We start from the raw sequence: 21,136 nt of genomic DNA on the forward strand, positions 1-21,136 counted from the left end.
TGCTCCCAGCCCTTGTGCCCCCTGCTCCCAGCCCTTGTGCCCCCTGCTCCCAGCCCTTGTGCCCCCTGCTCCCAGCCCTTGTGCCCCCTGCTCCCAGCCCTTGTGCCCCCTGCTCCCAGCCCTTGTGCTCCTTGCTCCCTGCTCCCAGCCCTTGTGCCCCCTGCTCCCAGCCCTTGTGCTCCTTGCCCCCTGCTCCCAGCCCTTGTGCTCCTTGCCCCCTGCTCCCAGCCCTTTTGCTCCTTGCCCCCTGCTCCCAGCCCTTGTGCTCCCAGCCCTTGTGCCCCCTGCTCCCAGCCCTTGTGCCCCCTGCTCCCAGCCCTGGTGCTCCTTGATCCCTGCTCCCAGCCCTTGTGCTCCTTGATCCCTGCTCCCAGCCCTTGTGCTCCTTGCTCCCTGCTCCCAGCCCGTGTGCTCCTTGCTCCCTGCTCCCAGCCCTTGTGCTCCCTGCTCCCAGCCCTTGTGCTCCTTGCCCCCTGCTCCCAGCCCTTGTGCTCCTTGCTCCCAGCCCTTGTGCTCCTTGCTCCCAGCCCTTGTGCTCCTTGCTCCCAGCCCTTGTGCTCCTTGCTCCCAGCCCTTGTGCTCCTTGCTCCCAGCCCTTGTGCTCCTTGCTCCCAGCCCTTGTGCTCCTTGCTCCCAGCCCTTGTGCTCCTTGCTCCCAGCCCTTGTGCCCCCTGCTCCCAGCCCTTGTGCCCCCTGCTCCCAGCCCTGGTGCTCCTTGCTCCCTGCCCTTGTGCTCCTTGCACCCTGCTCCCAGCACTTGTGCCCCCTGCTCCCAGCACTTGTGCCCCCTGCTCCCAGCCCTTGTGCCCCCTGCTCCCAGCCCTTGTGCCCCCTGCTCCCAGCCCTTGTGCCCCCTGCTCCCAGCCCTTGTGCCCCCTGCTCCCAGCCCTTGTGCCCCCTGCTCCCAGCCCTTGTGCCCCCTGCTCCCAGCCCTTGTGCCCCTTGCTCCCTGCTCCCAGCCCTTGTGCTCCTTGCTCCCTGCTCCCAGCCCTTGTGCTCCCTGCTCCCAGCCCTTGTGCCCCCTGCTCCCAGCCCTTGTGCCCCCTGCTCCCAGCCCTTGTGCCCCCTGCTCCCAGCCCTTGTGCCCCCTGCTCCCAGCCCTTGTGCCCCCTTGCTCCCAGCCCTTGTGCCCCCTTGCTCCCAGCCCTTGTGCCCCCTGCTCCCAGCCCTTGTGCCCCCTGCTCCCAGCCCTTGTGCCCCCTGCTCCCAGCCCTTGTGCCCCTTGCTCCCTGCTCCCAGCCCTTGTGCTCCTTGCTCCCTGCTCCCAGCCCTTGTGCTCCCTGCTCCCAGCCCTTGTGCTCCCTGCTCCCAGCCCGTGTGCTCCCTGCTCCCAGCCCGTGTGCTCCCTGCTCCCAGCCCGTGTGCTCCCTGCTCCCAGCCCGTGTGCTCCCTGCTCCCAGCCCGTGTGCTCCCTGCTCCCAGCCCGTGTGCTCCCTGCTCCCAGCCCGTGTGCTCCCTGCTCCCAGCCCGTGTGCTCCCTGCTCCCAGCCCGTGTGCTCCCTGCTCCCAGCCCTTGTGCTCCCTGCTCCCAGCCCTTGTGCTCCCTGCTCCCAGCCCTTGTGCTCCCTGCTCCCAGCCCTTGTGCCCCCTGCTCCCAGGCCTTGTGCTCCTTGCTCCCTGCTCCCAGCCCTTGTGCCCCCTGCTCCCAGCCCTTGTGCTCCTTGCTCCCTGCTCCCAGCCCTTGTGCTCCTTGCTCCCAGCCCTTGTGCTCCTTGCCCCCTGCTCCCAGCCCTTGTGCCCCCTGCTCCCAGCCCTTGTGCTCCTTGCTCCCTGCTCCCAGCCCTTGTGCTCCTTGCTCCCTGCTCCCAGCCCTTGTGCTCCTTGCTCCCTGCTCCCAGCCCTTGTGCCCCCTGCTCCCAGCCCTGGTGCTCCTTGCTCCCTGCTCCCAGCCCTTGTGCTCCTTGCTCCCTGCTCCCAGCCCTTGTGCTCCCTGCTCCCAGCCCTTGTGCTCCCTGCTCCCAGCCCTTGTGCTCCCAGCTCCCAGCCCTTGTGCTCCCAGCTCCCAGCCCTTGTGCCCCCTGCTCCCAGCCCTTGTGCCCCCTGCTCCCAGCCCTTGTGCTCCTTGCCCCCTGCTCCCAGCCCTTGTGCTCCTTGCTCCCTGCTCCCAGCCCTTGTGCCCCCTGCTCCCAGCCCTTGTGCCTCCTGCTCCCAGCCCTTGTGCTCCTTGCTCCCTGCTCCCAGCCCTTGTGCCCCCTGCTCCCTGCTCCCAGCCTTTGTGCTCCTTGCTCCCTGCTCCCAGCCCTTGTGCCCCCTGCTCCCAGCCCTTGTGCTCCTTGCCCCCTGCTCCCAGCCCTTGTGCCCCCTGCTCCCAGCCCTTGTGCCCCCTGCTCCCAGCCCTTGTGCCCCCTGCTCCCAGCCCTTGTGCCCCCTGCTCCCAGCCCTTGTGCTCCTTGCTCCCTGCTCCCAGCCCTTGTGCCCCCTGCTCCCAGCCCTGGTGCTCCTTGTTCCCTGCTCCCAGCCCTTGTGATCCTTGCTCCCTGCTCCCAGCCCTTGTGCTCCCTGCTCCCAGCCCTTGTGCTCCCTGCTCCCAGCCCTTGTGCTCCCTGCTCCCAGCCCTTGTGCTCCCTGCTCCCAGCCCTTGTGCCCCCTGCTCCCAGCCCTTGTGCCCCCTGCTCCCAGCCCTTGTGCCCCCTGCTCCCAGCCCTTGTGCCCCCTGCTCCCAGCCCTTGTGCTCCCTGCTCCCAGCCCTTGTGCCCCCTGCTCCCAGCCCTTGTGCTCCTTGCTCCCTGCTCCCAGCCCTTGTGCCCCCTGCTCCCAGCCCTTGTGCTCCTTGCCCCCTGCTCCCAGCCCTTGTGCTCCTTGCCCCCTGCTCCCAGCCCTTGTGCTCCTTGCCCCCTGCTCCCAGCCCTTTTGCTCCTTGCCCCCTGCTCCCAGCCCTTGTGCTCCCAGCCCTTGTGCCCCCTGCTCCCAGCCCTTGTGCCCCCTGCTCCCAGCCCTTGTGCTCCTTGATCCCTGCTCCCAGCCCTTGTGCTCCTTGCTCCCTGCTCCCAGCCCGTGTGCTCCTTGCTCCCTGCTCCCAGCCCTTGTGCTCCCTGCTCCCAGCCCTTGTGCTCCTTGCCCCCTGCTCCCAGCCCTTGTGCCCCCTGCTCCCAGCCCTTGTGCTCCTTGCTCCCAGCCCTTGTGCTCCTTGCTCCCAGCCCTTGTGCTCCTTGCTCCCAGCCCTTGTGCTCCTTGCTCCCAGCCCTTGTGCTCCTTGCTCCCAGCCCTTGTGCCCCCTGCTCCCAGCCCTTGTGCCCCCTGCTCCCAGCCCTTGTGCCCCCTGCTCCCAGCCCTGGTGCTCCTTGCTCCCTGCCCTTGTGCTCCTTGCACCCTGCTCCCAGCACTTGTGCCCCCTGATCCCAGCCCTTGTGCCCCCTGCTCCCAGCCCTTGTGCCCCCTGCTCCCAGCCCTTGTGCCCCCTGCTCCCAGCTCTTGTGCCCCCTGCTCCCAGCCCTTGTGCCCCCTGCTCCCAGCCCTTGTGCCCCCTGCTCCCAGCCCTTGTGCCCCCTGCTCCCAGCCCTTGTGCCCCCTTGCTCCCAGCCCTTGTGCCCCCTTGCTCCCAGCCCTTGTGCCCCCTGCTCCCAGCCCTTGTGCCCCCTGCTCCCAGCCCTTGTGCCCCCTGCTCCCAGCCCTTGTGCCCCTTGCTCCCTGCTCCCAGCCCTTGTGCTCCTTGCTCCCTGCTCCCAGCCCGTGTGCTCCCTGCTCCCAGCCCGTGTGCTCCCTGCTCCCAGCCCGTGTGCTCCCTGCTCCCAGCCCGTGTGCTCCCTGCTCCCAGCCCGTGTGCTCCCTGCTCCCAGCCCGTGTGCTCCCTGCTCCCAGCCCGTGTGCTCCCTGCTCCCAGCCCGTGTGCTCCCTGCTCCCAGCCCGTGTGCTCCCTGCTCCCAGCCCGTGTGCTCCCTGCTCCCAGCCCGTGTGCTCCCTGCTCCCAGCCCGTGTGCTCCCTGCTCCCAGCCCGTGTGCTCCTTGCTCCCAGCCCGTGTGCTCCTTGCTCCCAGCCCGTGTGCTCCTTGCTCCCAGCCCGTGTGCTCCTTGCTCCCAGCCCGTGTGCTCCTTGCTCCCAGCCCGTGTGCTCCTTGCTCCCAGCCCGTGTGCTCCTTGCTCCCAGCCCGTGTGCTCCTTGCTCCCAGCCCGTGTGCTCCTTGCTCCCAGCCCGTGTGCTCCTTGCTCCCAGCCCGTGTGCTCCTTGCTCCCAGCCCGTGTGCTCCTTGCTCCCAGCCCGTGTGCTCCTTGCTCCCAGCCCGTGTGCTCCTTGCTCCCAGCCCGTGTGCTCCTTGCTCCCAGCCCGTGTGCTCCTTGCTCCCAGCCCGTGTGCCCCCTGCTCCCAGCCCGTGTGCCCCCTGCTCCCAGCCCGTGTGCCCCCTGCTCCCAGCCCGTGTGCCCCCTGCTCCCAGCCCGTGTGCCCCCTGCTCCCAGCCCGTGTGCCCCCTGCTCCCAGCCCGTGTGCCCCCTGCTCCCAGCCCGTGTGCCCCCTGCTCCCAGCCCGTGTGCCCCCTGCTCCCAGCCCGTGTGCCCCCTGCTCCCAGCCCGTGTGCCCCCTGCTCCCAGCCCGTGTGCCCCCTGCTCCCAGCCCTTGTGCTCCTTGCCCCCTGCCCTTGTGCTCCTTGCCCCCTGCCCTTGTGCTCCTTGCCCCCTGCCCTTGTGCTCCTTGCCCCCTGCCCTTGTGCTCCTTGCCCCCTGCTCCCAGCCCTTGTGCCCCCTGCTCCCAGCCCTGGTGCTCCTTGCTCCCTGCTCCCAGCCGTGTGCTCCTTGCCCCCTGCTCCCAGCCCTTTTGCTCCTTGCCCCCTGCTCCCAGCCCTTGTGCTCCCAGCCCTTGTGCTCCTTGATCCCTGCTCCCAGCCCTTGTGCTCCTTGATCCCTGCTCCCAGCCCTTGTGCTCCTTGCTCCCTGCTCCCAGCCCGTGTGCTCCTTGCTCCCTGCTCCCAGCCCTTGTGCTCCCTGCTCCCAGCCCTTGTGCTCCTTGCCCCCTGCTCCCAGCCCTTGTGCCCCCTGCTCCCAGCCCTTGTGCTCCTTGCTCCCAGCCCTTGTGCTCCTTGCTCCCAGCCCTTGTGCCCCCTGCTCCCAGCCCTTGTGCCCCCTGCTCCCAGCCCTTGTGCCCCCTGCTCCCAGCCCTTGTGCCCCCTGCTCCCAGCCCTTGTGCCCCCTGCTCCCAGCCCTTGTGCCCCCTGCTCCCAGCCCTTGTGCCCCTTGCTCCCTGCTCCCAGCCCTTGTGCTCCTTGCTCCCTGCTCCCAGCCCTTGTGCTCCCTGCTCCCAGCCCTTGTGCCCCCTGCTCCCAGCCCTTGTGCCCCCTGCTCCCAGCCCTTGTGCCCCCTGCTCCCAGCCCTTGTGCCCCCTGCTCCCAGCCCTTGTGCCCCCTTGCTCCCAGCCCTTGTGCCCCCTGCTCCCAGCCCTTGTGCCCCCTGCTCCCAGCCCTTGTGCCCCCTGCTCCCAGCCCTTGTGCCCCCTGCTCCCAGCCCTTGTGCCCCCTGCTCCCAGCCCTTGTGCTCCTTGCCCCCTGCTCCCAGCCCTTGTGCCCCCTGCTCCCAGCCCTTGTGCTCCTTGCTCCCAGCCCTTGTGCTCCTTGCTCCCAGCCCTTGTGCCCCCTGCTCCCAGCCCTTGTGCCCCCTGCTCCCAGCCCTTGTGCCCCCTGCTCCCAGCCCTTGTGCCCCCTGCTCCCAGCCCTTGTGCCCCCTGCTCCCAGCCCTTGTGCCCCCTGCTCCCAGCCCTTGTGCCCCTTGCTCCCTGCTCCCAGCCCTTGTGCTCCTTGCTCCCTGCTCCCAGCCCTTGTGCTCCCTGCTCCCAGCCCTTGTGCCCCCTGCTCCCAGCCCTTGTGCCCCCTGCTCCCAGCCCTTGTGCCCCCTGCTCCCAGCCCTTGTGCCCCCTGCTCCCAGCCCTTGTGCCCCCTTGCTCCCAGCCCTTGTGCCCCCTGCTCCCAGCCCTTGTGCCCCCTGCTCCCAGCCCTTGTGCCCCCTGCTCCCAGCCCTTGTGCCCCCTGCTCCCAGCCCTTGTGCCCCCTGCTCCCAGCCCTTGTGCCCCTTGCTCCCTGCTCCCAGCCCTTGTGCTCCTTGCTCCCTGCTCCCAGCCCTTGTGCTCCCTGCTCCCAGCCCTTGTGCTCCCTGCTCCCAGCCCGTGTGCTCCCTGCTCCCAGCCCGTGTGCTCCCTGCTCCCAGCCCGTGTGCTCCCTGCTCCCAGCCCGTGTGCTCCCTGCTCCCAGCCCGTGTGCTCCCTGCTCCCAGCCCGTGTGCTCCCTGCTCCCAGCCCGTGTGCTCCCTGCTCCCAGCCCGTGTGCTCCCTGCTCCCAGCCCGTGTGCTCCCTGCTCCCAGCCCGTGTGCTCCCTGCTCCCAGCCCGTGTGCTCCCTGCTCCCAGCCCTTGTGCTCCCTGCTCCCAGCCCTTGTGCTCCCTGCTCCCAGCCCTTGTGCCCCCTGCTCCCAGCCCTTGTGCCCCCTGCTCCCAGGCCTTGTGCTCCTTGCTCCCTGCTCCCAGCCCTTGTGCCCCCTGCTCCCAGCCCTTGTGCTCCTTGCTCCCTGCTCCCAGCCCTTGTGCTCCTTGCTCCCAGCCCTTGTGCTCCTTGCCCCCTGCTCCCAGCCCTTGTGCCCCCTGCTCCCAGCCCTTGTGCTCCTTGCTCCCTGCTCCCAGCCCTTGTGCTCCTTGCTCCCTGCTCCCAGCCCTTGTGCTCCTTGCTCCCTGCTCCCAGCCCTTGTGCCCCCTGCTCCCAGCCCTGGTGCTCCTTGCTCCCTGCTCCCAGCCCTTGTGCTCCTTGCTCCCTGCTCCCAGCCCTTGTGCTCCCTGCTCCCAGCCCTTGTGCTCCCTGCTCCCAGCCCTTGTGCTCCCAGCTCCCAGCCCTTGTGCCCCCTGCTCCCAGCCCTTGTGCCCCCTGATCCCAGCCCTTGTGCCCCCTGCTCCCAGCCCTTGTGCCCCCTGCTCCCAGCCCTTGTGCCCCCTGCTCCCAGCTCTTGTGCCCCCTGCTCCCAGCCCTTGTGCCCCCTGCTCCCAGCCCTTGTGCCCCCTGCTCCCAGCCCTTGTGCCCCCTGCTCCCAGCCCTTGTGCCCCCTTGCTCCCAGCCCTTGTGCCCCCTTGCTCCCAGCCCTTGTGCCCCCTTGCTCCCAGCCCTTGTGCCCCCTGCTCCCAGCCCTTGTGCCCCCTGCTCCCAGCCCTTGTGCCCCCTGCTCCCAGCCCTTGTGCCCCTTGCTCCCTGCTCCCAGCCCTTGTGCCCCCTGCTCCCAGCCCTTGTGCTCCTTGCCCCCTGCTCCCAGCCCTTGTGCTCCTTGCTCCCTGCTCCCAGCCCTTGTGCCCCCTGCTCCCAGCCCTTGTGCTCCTTGCTCCCTGCTCCCAGCCCTTGTGCCCCCTGCTCCCTGCTCCCAGCCTTTGTGCTCCTTGCTCCCTGCTCCCAGCCCTTGTGCCCCCTGCTCCCAGCCCTTGTGCTCCTTGCCCCCTGCTCCCAGCCCTTGTGCCCCCTGCTCCCAGCCCTTGTGCCCCCTGCTCCCAGCCCTTGTGCCCCCTGCTCCCAGCCCTTGTGCCCCCTGCTCCCAGCCCTTGTGCTCCTTGCTCCCTGCTCCCAGCCCTTGTGCCCCCTGCTCCCAGCCCTGGTGCTCCTTGTTCCCTGCTCCCAGCCCTTGTGATCCTTGCTCCCTGCTCCCAGCCCTTGTGCTCCCTGCTCCCAGCCCTTGTGCTCCCTGCTCCCAGCCCTTGTGCTCCCTGCTCCCAGCCCTTGTGCTCCCTGCTCCCAGCCCTTGTGCCCCCTGCTCCCAGCCCTTGTGCCCCCTGCTCCCAGCCCTTGTGCCCCCTGCTCCCAGCCCTTGTGCCCCCTGCTCCCAGCCCTTGTGCCCCCTGCTCCCAGCCCTTGTGCTCCCTGCTCCCAGCCCTTGTGCCCCCTGCTCCCAGCCCTTGTGCTCCTTGCTCCCTGCTCCCAGCCCTTGTGCCCCCTGCTCCCAGCCCTTGTGCTCCTTGCCCCCTGCTCCCAGCCCTTGTGCTCCTTGCCCCCTGCTCCCAGCCCTTGTGCTCCTTGCCCCCTGCTCCCAGCCCTTTTGCTCCTTGCCCCCTGCTCCCAGCCCTTGTGCTCCCAGCCCTTGTGCCCCCTGCTCCCAGCCCTTGTGCCCCCTGCTCCCAGCCCTTGTGCTCCTTGATCCCTGCTCCCAGCCCTTGTGCTCCTTGCTCCCTGCTCCCAGCCCGTGTGCTCCTTGCTCCCTGCTCCCAGCCCTTGTGCTCCCTGCTCCCAGCCCTTGTGCTCCTTGCCCCCTGCTCCCAGCCCTTGTGCCCCCTGCTCCCAGCCCTTGTGCTCCTTGCTCCCAGCCCTTGTGCTCCTTGCTCCCAGCCCTTGTGCTCCTTGCTCCCAGCCCTTGTGCTCCTTGCTCCCAGCCCTTGTGCTCCTTGCTCCCAGCCCTTGTGCCCCCTGCTCCCAGCCCTTGTGCCCCCTGCTCCCAGCCCTTGTGCCCCCTGCTCCCAGCCCTGGTGCTCCTTGCTCCCTGCCCTTGTGCTCCTTGCACCCTGCTCCCAGCACTTGTGCCCCCTGCTCCCAGCACTTGTGCCCCCTGCTCCCAGCCCTTGTGCCCCCTGATCCCAGCCCTTGTGCCCCCTGCTCCCAGCCCTTGTGCCCCCTGCTCCCAGCCCTTGTGCCCCCTGCTCCCAGCTCTTGTGCCCCCTGCTCCCAGCCCTTGTGCCCCCTGCTCCCAGCCCTTGTGCCCCCTGCTCCCAGCCCTTGTGCCCCCTGCTCCCAGCCCTTGTGCCCCCTTGCTCCCAGCCCTTGTGCCCCCTTGCTCCCAGCCCTTGTGCCCCCTTGCTCCCAGCCCTTGTGCCCCCTGCTCCCAGCCCTTGTGCCCCCTGCTCCCAGCCCTTGTGCCCCCTGCTCCCAGCCCTTGTGCCCCTTGCTCCCTGCTCCCAGCCCTTGTGCTCCTTGCTCCCTGCTCCCAGCCCTTGTGCTCCCTGCTCCCAGCCCGTGTGCTCCCTGCTCCCAGCCCGTGTGCTCCCTGCTCCCAGCCCGTGTGCTCCCTGCTCCCAGCCCGTGTGCTCCCTGCTCCCAGCCCGTGTGCTCCCTGCTCCCAGCCCGTGTGCTCCCTGCTCCCAGCCCGTGTGCTCCCTGCTCCCAGCCCGTGTGCTCCCTGCTCCCAGCCCGTGTGCTCCCTGCTCCCAGCCCGTGTGCTCCCTGCTCCCAGCCCGTGTGCTCCTTGCTCCCAGCCCGTGTGCTCCTTGCTCCCAGCCCGTGTGCTCCTTGCTCCCAGCCCGTGTGCTCCTTGCTCCCAGCCCGTGTGCTCCTTGCTCCCAGCCCGTGTGCTCCTTGCTCCCAGCCCGTGTGCTCCTTGCTCCCAGCCCGTGTGCTCCTTGCTCCCAGCCCGTGTGCTCCTTGCTCCCAGCCCGTGTGCTCCTTGCTCCCAGCCCGTGTGCTCCTTGCTCCCAGCCCGTGTGCTCCTTGCTCCCAGCCCGTGTGCTCCTTGCTCCCAGCCCGTGTGCTCCTTGCTCCCAGCCCGTGTGCTCCTTGCTCCCAGCCCGTGTGCTCCTTGCTCCCAGCCCGTGTGCTCCTTGCTCCCAGCCCGTGTGCTCCTTGCTCCCAGCCCGTGTGCTCCTTGCTCCCAGCCCGTGTGCTCCTTGCTCCCAGCCCGTGTGCCCCCTGCTCCCAGCCCGTGTGCCCCCTGCTCCCAGCCCGTGTGCCCCCTGCTCCCAGCCCGTGTGCCCCCTGCTCCCAGCCCGTGTGCCCCCTGCTCCCAGCCCGTGTGCCCCCTGCTCCCAGCCCGTGTGCTCCTTGCCCCCTGCCCTTGTGCTCCTTGCCCCCTGCCCTTGTGCTCCTTGCCCCCTGCCCTTGTGCTCCTTGCCCCCTGCCCTTGTGCTCCTTGCCCCCTGCTCCCAGCCCTTGTGCCCCCTGCTCCCAGCCCTGGTGCTCCTTGCTCCCTGCTCCCAGCCGTGTGCTCCTTGCTCCCAGCCCCCAGCCCTGGTGCTCCTTGCTCCCAGCCCTGGTGCTCCTTGCTCCCAGCCCTTGTGCCCCCTGATCCCAGCCCTTGTGCCCCCTGCTCCCAGCCCTTGTGCCCCCTGCTCCCAGCCCTTGTGCCCCCTGCTCCCAGCCCTTGTGCCCCCTGCTCCCAGCCCTGGTGCTCCTTGCTCCCTGCTCCCAGCCCTGGTGCTCCTTGCTCCCTGCTCCCAGCCCTGGTGCTCCTTGCTCCCTGCTCCCAGCCCTGGTGCTCCTTGCTCCCTGCTCCCAGCCCTGGTGCTCCTTGCTCCCTGCTCCCAGCCCTGGTGCTCCTTGCTCCCTGCTCCCAGCCCTGGTGCTCCTTGCTCCCTGCTCCCAGCCCTGGTGCTCCTTGCTCCCTGCTCCCAGCCCTGGTGCTCCTTGCTCCCTGCTCCCAGCCCTGGTGCTCCTTGCTCCCTGCTCCCAGCCCTGGTGCTCCTTGCTCCCAGCCCTTGTGCTCCCTGCTCCCAGCCCTGGTGCTCCTTGCTCCCAGCCCTTGTGCTCCCTGCTCCCAGCACTTGTGCTCCTTGCTCCCTGCTCCCAGCACTTGTGCTCCTTGCTCCCTGCTCCCAGCACTTGTGCTCCTTGCTCCCTGCTCCCAGCACTTGTGCTCCTTGCTCCCTGCTCCCAGCACTTGTGCTCCTTGCTCCCTGCTCCCAGCACTTGTGCTCCTTGCTCCCTGCTCCCAGCACTTGTGCTCCTTGCTCCCTGCTCCCAGCACTTGTGCTCCTTGCTCCCTGCTCCCAGCACTTGTGCTCCTTGCTCCCTGCTCCCAGCACTTGTGCTCCTTGCTCCCTGCTCCCAGCACTTGTGCTCCTTGCTCCCTGCTCCCAGCACTTGTGCTCCTTGCTCCCTGCTCCCAGCACTTGTGCTCCTTGCTCCCTGCTCCCAGCACTTGTGCTCCTTGCTCCCTGCTCCCAGCACTTCTGCTCCTTGCTCCCTGCTCCCAGCACTTCTGCTCCCAGCACTTGTGCTCCCTGCTCCCAGCCCTTGTGCCCCCTGCTCCCAGCCCTTGTGCCCCCTGCTCCCAGCCCTTGTGCTCCTTGCCCCCTGCTCCCAGCCCTTGTGCTCCTTGCCCCCAGCCCTTGTGCCCCCTGCTCCCAGCCCTTGTGCTCCTTGCTCCCAGCCCTTGTGCCCCCTGCTCCCTGCTCCCAGCCCTTGTGCTCCTTGCCCCCTGCTCCCAGCCCTTGTGCTCCTTGCCCCCTGCTCCCAGCCCTTGTGCCCCCTGCTCCCAGCCCTTGTGCCCCCTGCTCCCAGCCCTTGTGCCCCTTGCCCCCTGTTGATTCCACTGCATCCTCTTTGTTCTCAGTAGACCTTTTCCTCCATTTGTGTATTTCTATTGTCACCAGCCCTCTTCTGTGGAAAGTCCATTTATATTTCTCATCATCTCTTTCAGCCCGGACACCACCACGGAACAGTGAGCCTTTCCCAGCCCCCCTGGAGGAAGGTAGGATGGGGGATAGTACAAATGTATTGGGTACAGGTTGGTTAAGTGCTGGGCAAATCCCCCAGAGAATTCCGCACTAAGGTCTGAACCTTCCAGGTGTCTATTGCAGGCGCTAGCCACTGGTTCACAGAGCAGAGGGAAAAGGAATCGGCTGTGGGTCGGGTGCACACAAACTCTTACAGAGTATTTACAACACGGTCTCATTACATTCTGTTAACTGTGAAATGGGAGGGGGGGGGGGGGGGCTACGTCCCTTCATTTCATTGCTGTTTCAGAGGGGTGCTGTCCCGTATACCGCGTTACACGGCTGGCTGGTTCCTCCCGTATACCGTGTTACACGGCTGGCTGGCTGGTTCCTCCCGTATATCGCGTTGCATGGCTGGCTGGTTCCACCCGTATACAGCATTACATGGCTGGCTGGCTAGTTCCTCCCGTATATCGCGTTACACGGCTGGCTGGCTGGTTCCTCCTGTATATCGCGTTTCACGGCTGGCTGGTTCCACCCGTATACAGCGTTACATGGCTGGCTGGTTCCTCCCGTATACCGCGTTACACAGCTGGCTGGCTGGTTCCTCCCGTATACAGCGTTACACGGCTGGCTGGTTCTTCCCGTATACCGCGTTACACGGCTGGCTGGCTGGTTCCTCCCGTATACCGCGTTACATGGCTGGCTGGCTGATTCCTCCCTCCCATATACCGCGTTACACGGCTGGCTGGTTCCTCCCGTATACAGCGTTACACGGCTGGCTGGTTCCTCCCGTATACAGCGTTACACGGCTGGCTGGTTCCTTCCGTATACCGCGTTACACGAATGGCTGGTTCCTCCCGTATACCGCGTTACACAGCTGGCTGGCTGGTTCCTCCCGCATTTACCGCGTTACACGGCTGGCTGGTTCCTCCTGTATACCACGTTACGCAGCTGGCTTCTCCCACCACGTTACACAGCTGGCTGGCTGGTTCCTCCCGTATACCGCGTTACACAGGTGTCTTCTCCCGTATACCGCGTTACAAGGCTGGCTGGCTGGTTCCTCCCGTATACCGCGTTACACGGCTGGCTGGTTCATCCCGTATACCACGTTACACGGCTGGCTGGTTGGTTCCTCCTGTATACCACGTTACACGGCTGGCTGGCTGGCTGCTCCTGTATACCACGTTACACAGCTGGCTTCTCCCACCACGTTACACAGCTGGCTGGCTGGTTCCTCCCGTATACCGCGTTACACAGGTGTCTTCTCCCGTATACCGCGTTACACGGCTGGCTGGCTGGTTCCTCCCGTATACCGCGTTACACGGCTGGCTGGTTCATCCCGTATACCACGTTACACGGCTGGCTGGTTGGTTCCTCCTGTATACCACGTTACACGGCTGGCTGGCTGGCTGCTCCTGTATACCACGTTACACAGCTGGCTTCTCCCACCACGTTACACAGCTGGCTGGCTGGTTCCTCCCGTATACCGCGTTACACAGGTGTCTTCTCCCGTATACCGCGTTACACGGCTGGCTGGTTCCTCCCGTATACCGCGTTACACGGCTGGCTGGTTCATCCCGTATACCACGTTACACGGCTGGCTGGTTGGTTCCTCCTGTATACCACGTTACACGGCTGGCTGGCTGGCTGCTCCTGTATACCACGTTACACAGCTGGCTTCTCCCACCACGTTACACAGCTGGCTGGCTGGTTCCTCCCGTATACCGCGTTACACAGGTGTCTTCTCCCGTATACCGCGTTACACAGCTGGCTGGTTCCTCCCGTATACCACGTTACATGGCTGACTGCTTCATCCCGTATAACACGTTACACGGCTGGCTGGTTCCTCCTGTATACCGCGTTACACGGCTGGCTGATTTCTCCCATATACCGCGTTACAGGGCTGGCTCTCCCGTATACCGCGTTACACGACTGTCTGGTTCCGCCCGTATTCCGCATTACACGGCTGGCTGGTTCCTCCCGTATACCACGTTACACGGCTGGCTGGCTGGTTCCTCCTGTATACCGCGTTACACGGCTGGCTGGCTTTCTCCTTCTGTATGCCTGTGCCCACCCATCTCCTCTGCCAGCAGCCAGCCCCCCCCGTGCCTGCAACATTGGCCAACTTCAACTTTGTGTTGTGTCTACAGAATCCGCTACCGTGAAGGAACCTGTTCCACCAACACCCGACGTGGTCACCCTCATCCCAACCAGCAATAAACATGTACGTAAGTAATGGGATGAGTAATGCTGGGCTTTGCAGTGCACACGCCCGTCGGACATCATGTCGCGGTCAGTATATCTGTGTTCTCTCCACCTAGAACTCATGTATGTTATAATCTGCTTCCTTTCCTCAGACAGAACAGCTGCACAGACCCCCAGTGGCGGCTTCTACCCCCACCATCTGCCAGGAATCTCCTGCTGCCCCCGCCATACCAAGCAGACCCCCTGTCATATCTGCTACACGCAATGAGCCCATTGGTCTTAAAGTGGCAGACTTCCTCCCGGTGAGTGATGTGGGTAGTGGGTGCGATAAATGTTGGACCCTCAGCTCCACGACTAAATCCGCTCTTTGTCTCCCTGCAGGTTGTGAAGGGCTCGTACCCCGTGGAGATTTCTGATGATGAAGCCGTAAGTCAGATCCGCAAAGGACATGATACCATGTGCATGGTGCTCACCAGCCGCACGCGGAACCTGGATATTGTAAGAGCCGTCTGGAGAACCGGGGACATCAAGGTAATAACATCCCCCCAGAAGTGTGCCAGGTCTGTGCTATGACGCAGGGAGGGGGCACTCTGGGGTCAGGTGGTGGGGGGTGTTGTGACTGTAAATGTATGAAAACCGCGCTGCAGCTGGGGTTTCATGTGCTAGAGCTGCTCTGAATAAGTTAGCAATATAGGGGGGTCATTCCGAGTTGATCGCTCGCTGTGATCAGATAGTCGCCGCCTATGGGGGAGTGTATTTTCGCTTTGCAAGTGTGTGAACGCTTTTGCAGCCAACGGCACAAAAAGTTTTTTGCCGTTTCTGAGTGGCTCAGAACTTACTCAGCCGCTGCGATCACTTCAGCCTGTCCGCTCCCGGAATTGACGTCAGACACCCGTCCTGCAAACGCTTGGACACGCCTGCGTTTTTCCAAACACTCCCAGAAAACGGTCAGTTGACACCCACAAACACCCTCTTTCTGTCAATGTCCTTGCGATCGGCGGTGCTAATGGATTCTCCGTTAAATCCATCGCCCAGCACCGATCCTCTATATACCTGTTCGACGCGCCTGTGCATTGCGGTGCATACGCATGCAGTTTTGCCGAGATTTAACCTGATCGCAGCGCTGTAAAAAGTTGCTGGCGAGCGAACAACTCGGAATGACCCCCATAGTAAAGATAAAACCGAGCGCTTGTTATAATGTAACTATCAAATGTGGATAAGGGTTACAATGTAATAATGTATTCCACATGTAACTGAAGTTGTACATGGTGCAATACCTCAAAGGAAAAAAGAAAGTGGTATTAAAATGGTTACAGCCCTTTGGCTACGATTGATGCGGTCTTCAGGTGTTTGCAAGGGTTCCACAATGTTGCCGTATGGAAAGTGATGCTTTGGTTGGCGTTCACGGTTTGCTACCTTTCCCTGTACTACCAACCTTTCCCGTGGTTAAGCTTGAATTCGATCCTCCGGCTGGTCACCCCGCTCTGGCCGCGGCTCCTGTGCGCTGTATAGCGCCGTGTTCAAATGAGAGTGTAGGAATACACTCCCATACCGCGCTGAACAGCGCATACAAGCCTTGACTCATACTTAAACATAGCGCTATACAGCGCACAGGAGCCGGGGGGGGGGGGGGGTGCCGCCGTGGGTTCGGACTCCAGGAAGGGGGGCTGGTGCCACTGTGGGGTCGGACGCCAGGGGGAGGGGCTGGTGCCACTGTGGGGTCGGACGTCAGGGGGAGGGGCTGGTGCCACTGTGGGGTCGGATGGCCAGGTGTGTGTGTGCTACTCTGCTGCCATAAACCATATTGTTTGTGTTTTAGACCTCGATGGACTCTGCGGTTGCTGTTAATGACCTGTCTGTGGTTGTTGATATTTTAAATATTATCAACCAAAAATCGTAAGTGCCCTGTGTGTCTCATTATTCCCACCCTCACTGTGCTGTTCCTGTGTCTGACGCCCTCTCCCGTCACTTCCTGAGTGCCTCATTGCTTCCGCCCTCAGAGTGCCAGTTCCTGTGTCTCATTATTCCCACCCTCACTGAGTGCCGTTCCTGTGTCTCATTATTCCCACCCTCACTGAGTGCCGTTCCTGTGTCTCATTATTCCCACCCTCACTGAGTGCCGTTCCTGTGTCTCATTATTCCCACCCTCACTGAGTGCCGTTCCTGTGTCTCATTATTCCCACCCTCACTGAGTGCCGTTCCTGTGTCTCATTATTCCCACCCTCACTGAGTGCCATTCCTGTGTCTCAGATGCCCTCTCCCGTCATTTCCTGTGTGCCTTATTGTTCCCACCCTCACTGAGTGCCGTGTCTGTGATGGCCTCCCCCCCCCGTTATTTTCTGTGTGCCTCATTGTTCCTGCCCTCACTGAGTGCCATTCCCGTGTCTCAAATGCCCTCTCCCGTTATTTCCTGTGTGCCTCATTGTTCCCACCCTCTTCGAGTGGCGTTCCCGTGTCTCAGATGCCCGCTTCCGTCACTTCTTGTGGGCCTCATTCTTCCCACCCTCAGTGAGTGCCGTTCCTGTGTTTCAGACGCCCTCTCCCGTTATTTCCTATGTGCCTCATTGTTCCCGCCCTCACTGAGTGCCGTTTCTGTGTCTCATTGTTCCCACCCTCACTCAGTGCTGTTCCCGTGTCTCAGACGCCCTCTACTGTCACTTCCTGTGTGCCTCATTGCTTCCACCCTCACTGAGTGCCGTTCCTGTGTCTGAGATGGTCTCCCCCATTATTTCCTGTGTGCCTCATTGTTCCCCCCCCTCATTGAGTGCCTTTCCCGTCATTTCCTGTGTGCCTCATTGCTCCCACCCTCACTGAGTGCCGTTCCCGTGTCTCAGACACCCTCTCCCGTCATTTCCTGTGTGTCTCATTGCTCCCACCCTCACTGAGTGCTGTTCCCGTGTCTCATTGCTCCCACCCTCACTGAGTGCCGTTCCCGTGTCTCAGACGCCCTCTCCCGTCATCTCCTGCAGGTCTCTGTGGAAACTGGATCTCTGTCTCACTGTCCTGCCTCAGATAGATAAACTGCTGCAGAGCAAGTACGAGAGGTAAGCTGAAGCGCCAGCTGATCTCTGGCAGGTATTCTCCGGGCACCACGGAATAATGGTGTTTCCTCTGTCCTTAGCTACGTGCAGACTGGGTGCATCTCGCTGAAGCTGGTCCTGCAAAGGTTCCTGCCCCTGATCACGGACACTCTGGCTGCTCCCCCCTCTGTGGGTGTGGATATCTCTCGGGAGGAAAGGTGAGGGTCTCTGTGACAGTAGCTTCCTCTACCTGACCTCAGCGCCTGACAGCGTCTTCTCTCCACAGGCTGACAAAGTGTAAGCTCTGCTACAAGCAGCTGAGAAGTTTGTCCCCACTGGTGAAGAGCAGGGCGTCGCTTAGTGGTCGGTATGGAAGTACCTATCGGGAGCTGCTTCTGCTGATGTCAGGCCTGGAGTAATGGGACTAGCAATGATCCTGCAAGCTTGGAGCTGCCTCTGGTTCCCCTAGTGACTAGGGGGGGGTACCTGGATGGATGGAGTCTGGAATAATCCTAATTTATTGATCACTGAATAGTTCCAGCATTACTGTACAGAGAGATGGTGTGTACAGTCTGCGGGCAGAGAGAAGGGCGCGGTGTCGGCAGTCCCTGTGTCTCGGGAAGGAACTGCTCAGGCCAGGCTCTCGTCCACCCAAGTCTGGAGATCAGTGATGACTCTGGATGTTCTCAAACTTTTTGCTACCTGTCTTTATAGCACCAATTAAAAGTGTCATATCTTGCATTTCATGTGTGCGACTCATCTGAGCGACGTCCTGCACCTGTCGCACCGGTTCTGGGTGTGGTTATTGGGGTGTGATAGTGTACATCCAGGAATGTACAGCTACTGTACACTGACAAACGCACAACTACAGGACTCTGTATAAAATACTTTGTAATAAACAGTATAGATTCTCTATAAATATGAATGTACAGATAAGTCATTTACATAGGCAGCATCTAATAGTCATAGTGCAAGGTGCGGGCTCCCCTGGCGCTGCCCGTGGCAGGGGTACGGTCTTCCTCGCAGAGCGTCACTGGAACCCCAATCTTGTCCCGGTCAGGAGGGGCCTATCCGATGCCGGACTAAAAAGAGACCATTCATTAGACCATATGCACAAATGGCTGCTTCCTTACATTATACCTGAGCAGGACAAATACAGGTTCTTCCTCTCACTGATAAATAGTCATGGTGCCGGAGATATCGCTGTGATAGGACAAGATGGAGAGTTAATGACTGAGATCTCTCTGTGATAGGAGAAGACTGAGCTTTTACTCACCAGAGTTTCTACCACCTCTCTTGTGTGTGTCTGACTCCTATGTTGTGCTCCAACAAAATGTCCGTCGTGTGTGTGTATCTGGCTATAGGAGAGATGTATCGAAGCTTGGAGAAAGTACCAACCAATCAGCTCCTGTCATTTTTAAAACACAGCCTGTAACCTGGCAGTATCTGATTGGTTGGTACTTTTATCTCTCTCATTTTTGATACATCTCTTGCTGTATGTCTTTTATATCATATAACCATAAAGTGTTCATACCACTGAAAAAGAACAACTACAAGAGTGGGTGGTATTCATGTGACCAGCGGTCGGGTGACCGACAGTCACATGACCGCTCACTATCCCGATGGTCGGCATGCCGACCAACAGGGACTATTTCCACTCGTGTCCATGACACCCATAGAGTGGGAATAGAACCTGTGGCGTCCGCAGGTCGCCACCGAGCCCGCAAGGGGCTTGCTGCACTCGCCCCTCCTCACCGGGATCCCGGCATCGGTAAGATGACCGCCGGTCAGCAGTACTACACCCACAAGAGGAGCTAGGAGTATGGAGGCTGGTCCCTTGGGAACAGGCTCTGGGAATGGAGGCTGGGGTCTCCTAGGTTTAGAAGCAGGGGGAAGGTTAAGTTTAGGCTACAGCAGTGGTTCCCAGACTTTTTAAAATCACGGCTCCCTAGAGTATTAGAAAAAAAAATTTATGGCACCCCTAGGCCAAAAGTTTCTTTTCTGGAGCAGGGTACACTGTGTTCCACAGGGAAAACATCGGGTGTAGAGTGGATCTTGATCCAGAGGCACTAACAGGCTAAAGCTTTAGGCTGTCCCAGGATGCATTGGGTCCTCCTCTGTAACCCCGCCTCCAGGCACTGTGAGCTCAGTTTCAGTTGGTGTCTGCAGAAGCAGGTCACTAACAAGAGGGCTGCACTGGGCAGCCCTGAAAAAGCTTTTTCTGACAGAAAATGTCTTCAAAACTGGGCTGTCAGCGCTGTATGTCATGGTGACACTTCAGCGCTGCAGCTCCATAACCTCCCCAGCAGCGCTGCATACTCTCGCGGTCTTTTCCCAGGTACATGCGGCAGAGACTCTCCGGCTTTAGGCACACAGTCGCAGACGCTCTCCTGGTTCGCGTGGCTGCTACGGGGAGGAGGTAAGAGGGTTCCCCAGGCGGGACCTGCCATTAAATCGCGTGCCAATCGCATGACTAGGGAGACGGACTGCGATGCTGGTGTGGACACTGTCACCAAGCAGGGGCTCCACTATATCCGCCAGGGCATAGGAGTACAGGTCGGCTGTACTAACGCCCCTGTTACTAAGGCTCCGTAGTACAGACGGTGAGGTCCAGCGTAGGGGAGTCAGCGCTTGACTTGTAGCTCCTCCCCAGCCCAGGGCGACCTCTACTGCAGATTTTCTCACCCTGGAGCTGTCTCACACTCTCCCTGACTGGGACGCTGGGCGCCATCTTAGGTATAGCTGTGGCTGGTCTCCGAGACTGCAGGGCAAGGTCTCCCTTGTAAAGCCACCTGTATACAGCGCTGTGACTTTACAAACATTTGAGTATTCTACATGTCTTCATACAGACAGCGTTAGTTAAGAAAAAGTGTACCAATTACAGGATATATTGTACGAGTATTCTGGTATATACCTCTGGTCTAGGACTATACATTATACTGTTCCAGTGCAATTTTATTGTCATAATAACTATTTGCATTGTAAACGTGACTGTGTGTGCCTGTATCTGCTATATGGTTTTACTTACAGTGTTTCCCAGAAAATCTATCACTATATTCTGTACCCTAAGGGGCTAGGTGCGTCAGGGTCGTTTATATAGTGCGTCTCAGTATTTCTCTAGCATCCATAAGGGATATTGGGGAATCTAGTACGATGGGGTATAGACGGGGTCCAAAGGAGCCAGTGCACTTAAAATGTCTTCAACTGGGTGTGCTGGCTCCTCCCCTCTATGCCCCCTCCCACAGGCAGTTTAGAAAAAAGTGCTCTCAGGAGAGGATGCACACTCTGCAGCTCCAAAGAGTTTTCTTCAATTTCTTTAAACTTTTATTATTTTCGGTATGCTGTCTGGGCAACAGCATGCCTGCACCGTGGGAGTTAGGAGGAGGGGGAGGGGAGGGGTGGGGGAGGTCACCGGCCTTACAAGGTGCAGAACCGCTTCCCCACTGCAGGACCACAGTCCTAAGGGGTTGTTGTTCAGCGGGGCACTGCGCCTTGGCTGCCACAGCTGCAGCACACCGCACACCCTTAACGTTGCCTGAAGGTGACATCGGTGGTGAGTACAAACCGGGGGCCCCACTAGGGGGGTACCCTGGTTCAAAGTGCGGCTGACCACGGACACAGCGTATGGGGCCCTCCCGGGGAACTGGCACAAAAATGCTTGACTAGCACTTGTTGTGATGTTTTGAGCTAACAAGCAGACTTTACCAGTATAATATATTCGTGTAACTCTGTTGCCATTGGAGGGGGCGGAGCTACATCAGAGCAGGACCTGAGGGGTTTTGGCGCCTTCCTCTGCTTACTGCAGCCATACACAGCGCTTCCTCACTCCTCAGCCACGCTGGATATCTGGTACAGGGTGTAGCAAAGGGGGGGTGCCGCTTGTGTACACTATCTGGATCCTATTTTGGACAAAATATTTTAGTGTTTACTGTATTATAGGGAGCCAACAGCCTCACTGGGGCTGTACAGCTAACAGTGTGCTGGTGTCCTTCTCTCTCCTCTCACATATAGTAGGGCAGGCTTGCATTGTAACTGTCTGTGTGTATGTTTGTTTCTTTTTCATCCACAACATGGGTAAGCACAAGCTGTGCAGTGTATGTCACACCAGATTCTCTCCAGTATATACTGATTCTGTTTCATGTGAGCAATGCAGTCAATCTTCACAAATCGGTGAAGGGGCTGTGGGAGAGGGTCCAGAGCCCCACTGGTTAGGGTCTCTTAAAACTATGATGTCAGATATGTCATCCCAGCTCACTGCTAATGTGCAGAAAACTCAGCTACTGCAACAAGCTGTTGCAGATTTAGCTGTTAGGGCAGATGCACAGCCCCCCCTCTCTCATGCAGGTCGACAGAAGCGTGGGTTACCTGCTCTACTCTTTGATAAAGATGATGATGATAATAGGATTTTGGTACTTACCAGGTAAATCCTTTTCTTTGAATCCATAGGGGGCACTGGAGTACTCTTGGGATATGGACGGCTTCCGTAGGAAACAGGGCACTGAATATTTAAATTTAGAACACTCCACCCCTCCATAGCCCCGAGTAACTCAGTGTTTTTTACTGAGCCGAACAGGAACTATAGAGAGGTTGACAATGGAGTATTA

General features: G+C 61.5%; 2 protein-coding genes across 4 annotated transcripts in view; one reads left to right on the forward strand and one right to left on the reverse strand.

Annotated features, from left to right (window-relative positions):
- KATNB1 (katanin regulatory subunit B1) overlaps positions 1–17,273 on the forward strand; it is a 50,912-nt gene extending 33,639 nt beyond the window's left edge. Inside the window, exons 13-20 of the mRNA XM_063945818.1 lie at positions 11,289–11,339; positions 13,458–13,531; positions 13,665–13,814; positions 13,894–14,043; positions 15,332–15,408; positions 16,482–16,556; positions 16,634–16,750; positions 16,819–17,273. Of these exons, the coding sequence (XP_063801888.1) occupies positions 11,289–11,339; positions 13,458–13,531; positions 13,665–13,814; positions 13,894–14,043; positions 15,332–15,408; positions 16,482–16,556; positions 16,634–16,750; positions 16,819–16,951 (827 nt within the window). The 3' untranslated portion in view covers positions 16,952–17,273. The remainder of the gene's footprint in view (positions 1–11,288; positions 11,340–13,457; positions 13,532–13,664; positions 13,815–13,893; positions 14,044–15,331; positions 15,409–16,481; positions 16,557–16,633; positions 16,751–16,818) is intronic.
- Positions 17,274–17,405: 132 nt separating this feature from the next.
- KIFC3 (kinesin family member C3) overlaps positions 17,406–21,136 on the reverse strand; it is a 97,903-nt gene continuing 94,172 nt past the window's right edge. For all 3 annotated transcript variants that reach the window (XM_063945815.1, XM_063945817.1, XM_063945816.1), the window contains exon 18: positions 17,406–17,614. In XM_063945815.1, the coding sequence (XP_063801885.1) occupies positions 17,589–17,614 (26 nt within the window). In that variant the 3' untranslated portion in view covers positions 17,406–17,588. The remainder of the gene's footprint in view (positions 17,615–21,136) is intronic.

The sequence above is a fragment of the Pseudophryne corroboree genome, chromosome 11 (genome assembly GCF_028390025.1).
Source record: "Pseudophryne corroboree isolate aPseCor3 chromosome 11, aPseCor3.hap2, whole genome shotgun sequence".
Classification (NCBI taxonomy): domain Eukaryota; kingdom Metazoa; phylum Chordata; class Amphibia; order Anura; family Myobatrachidae; genus Pseudophryne; species Pseudophryne corroboree.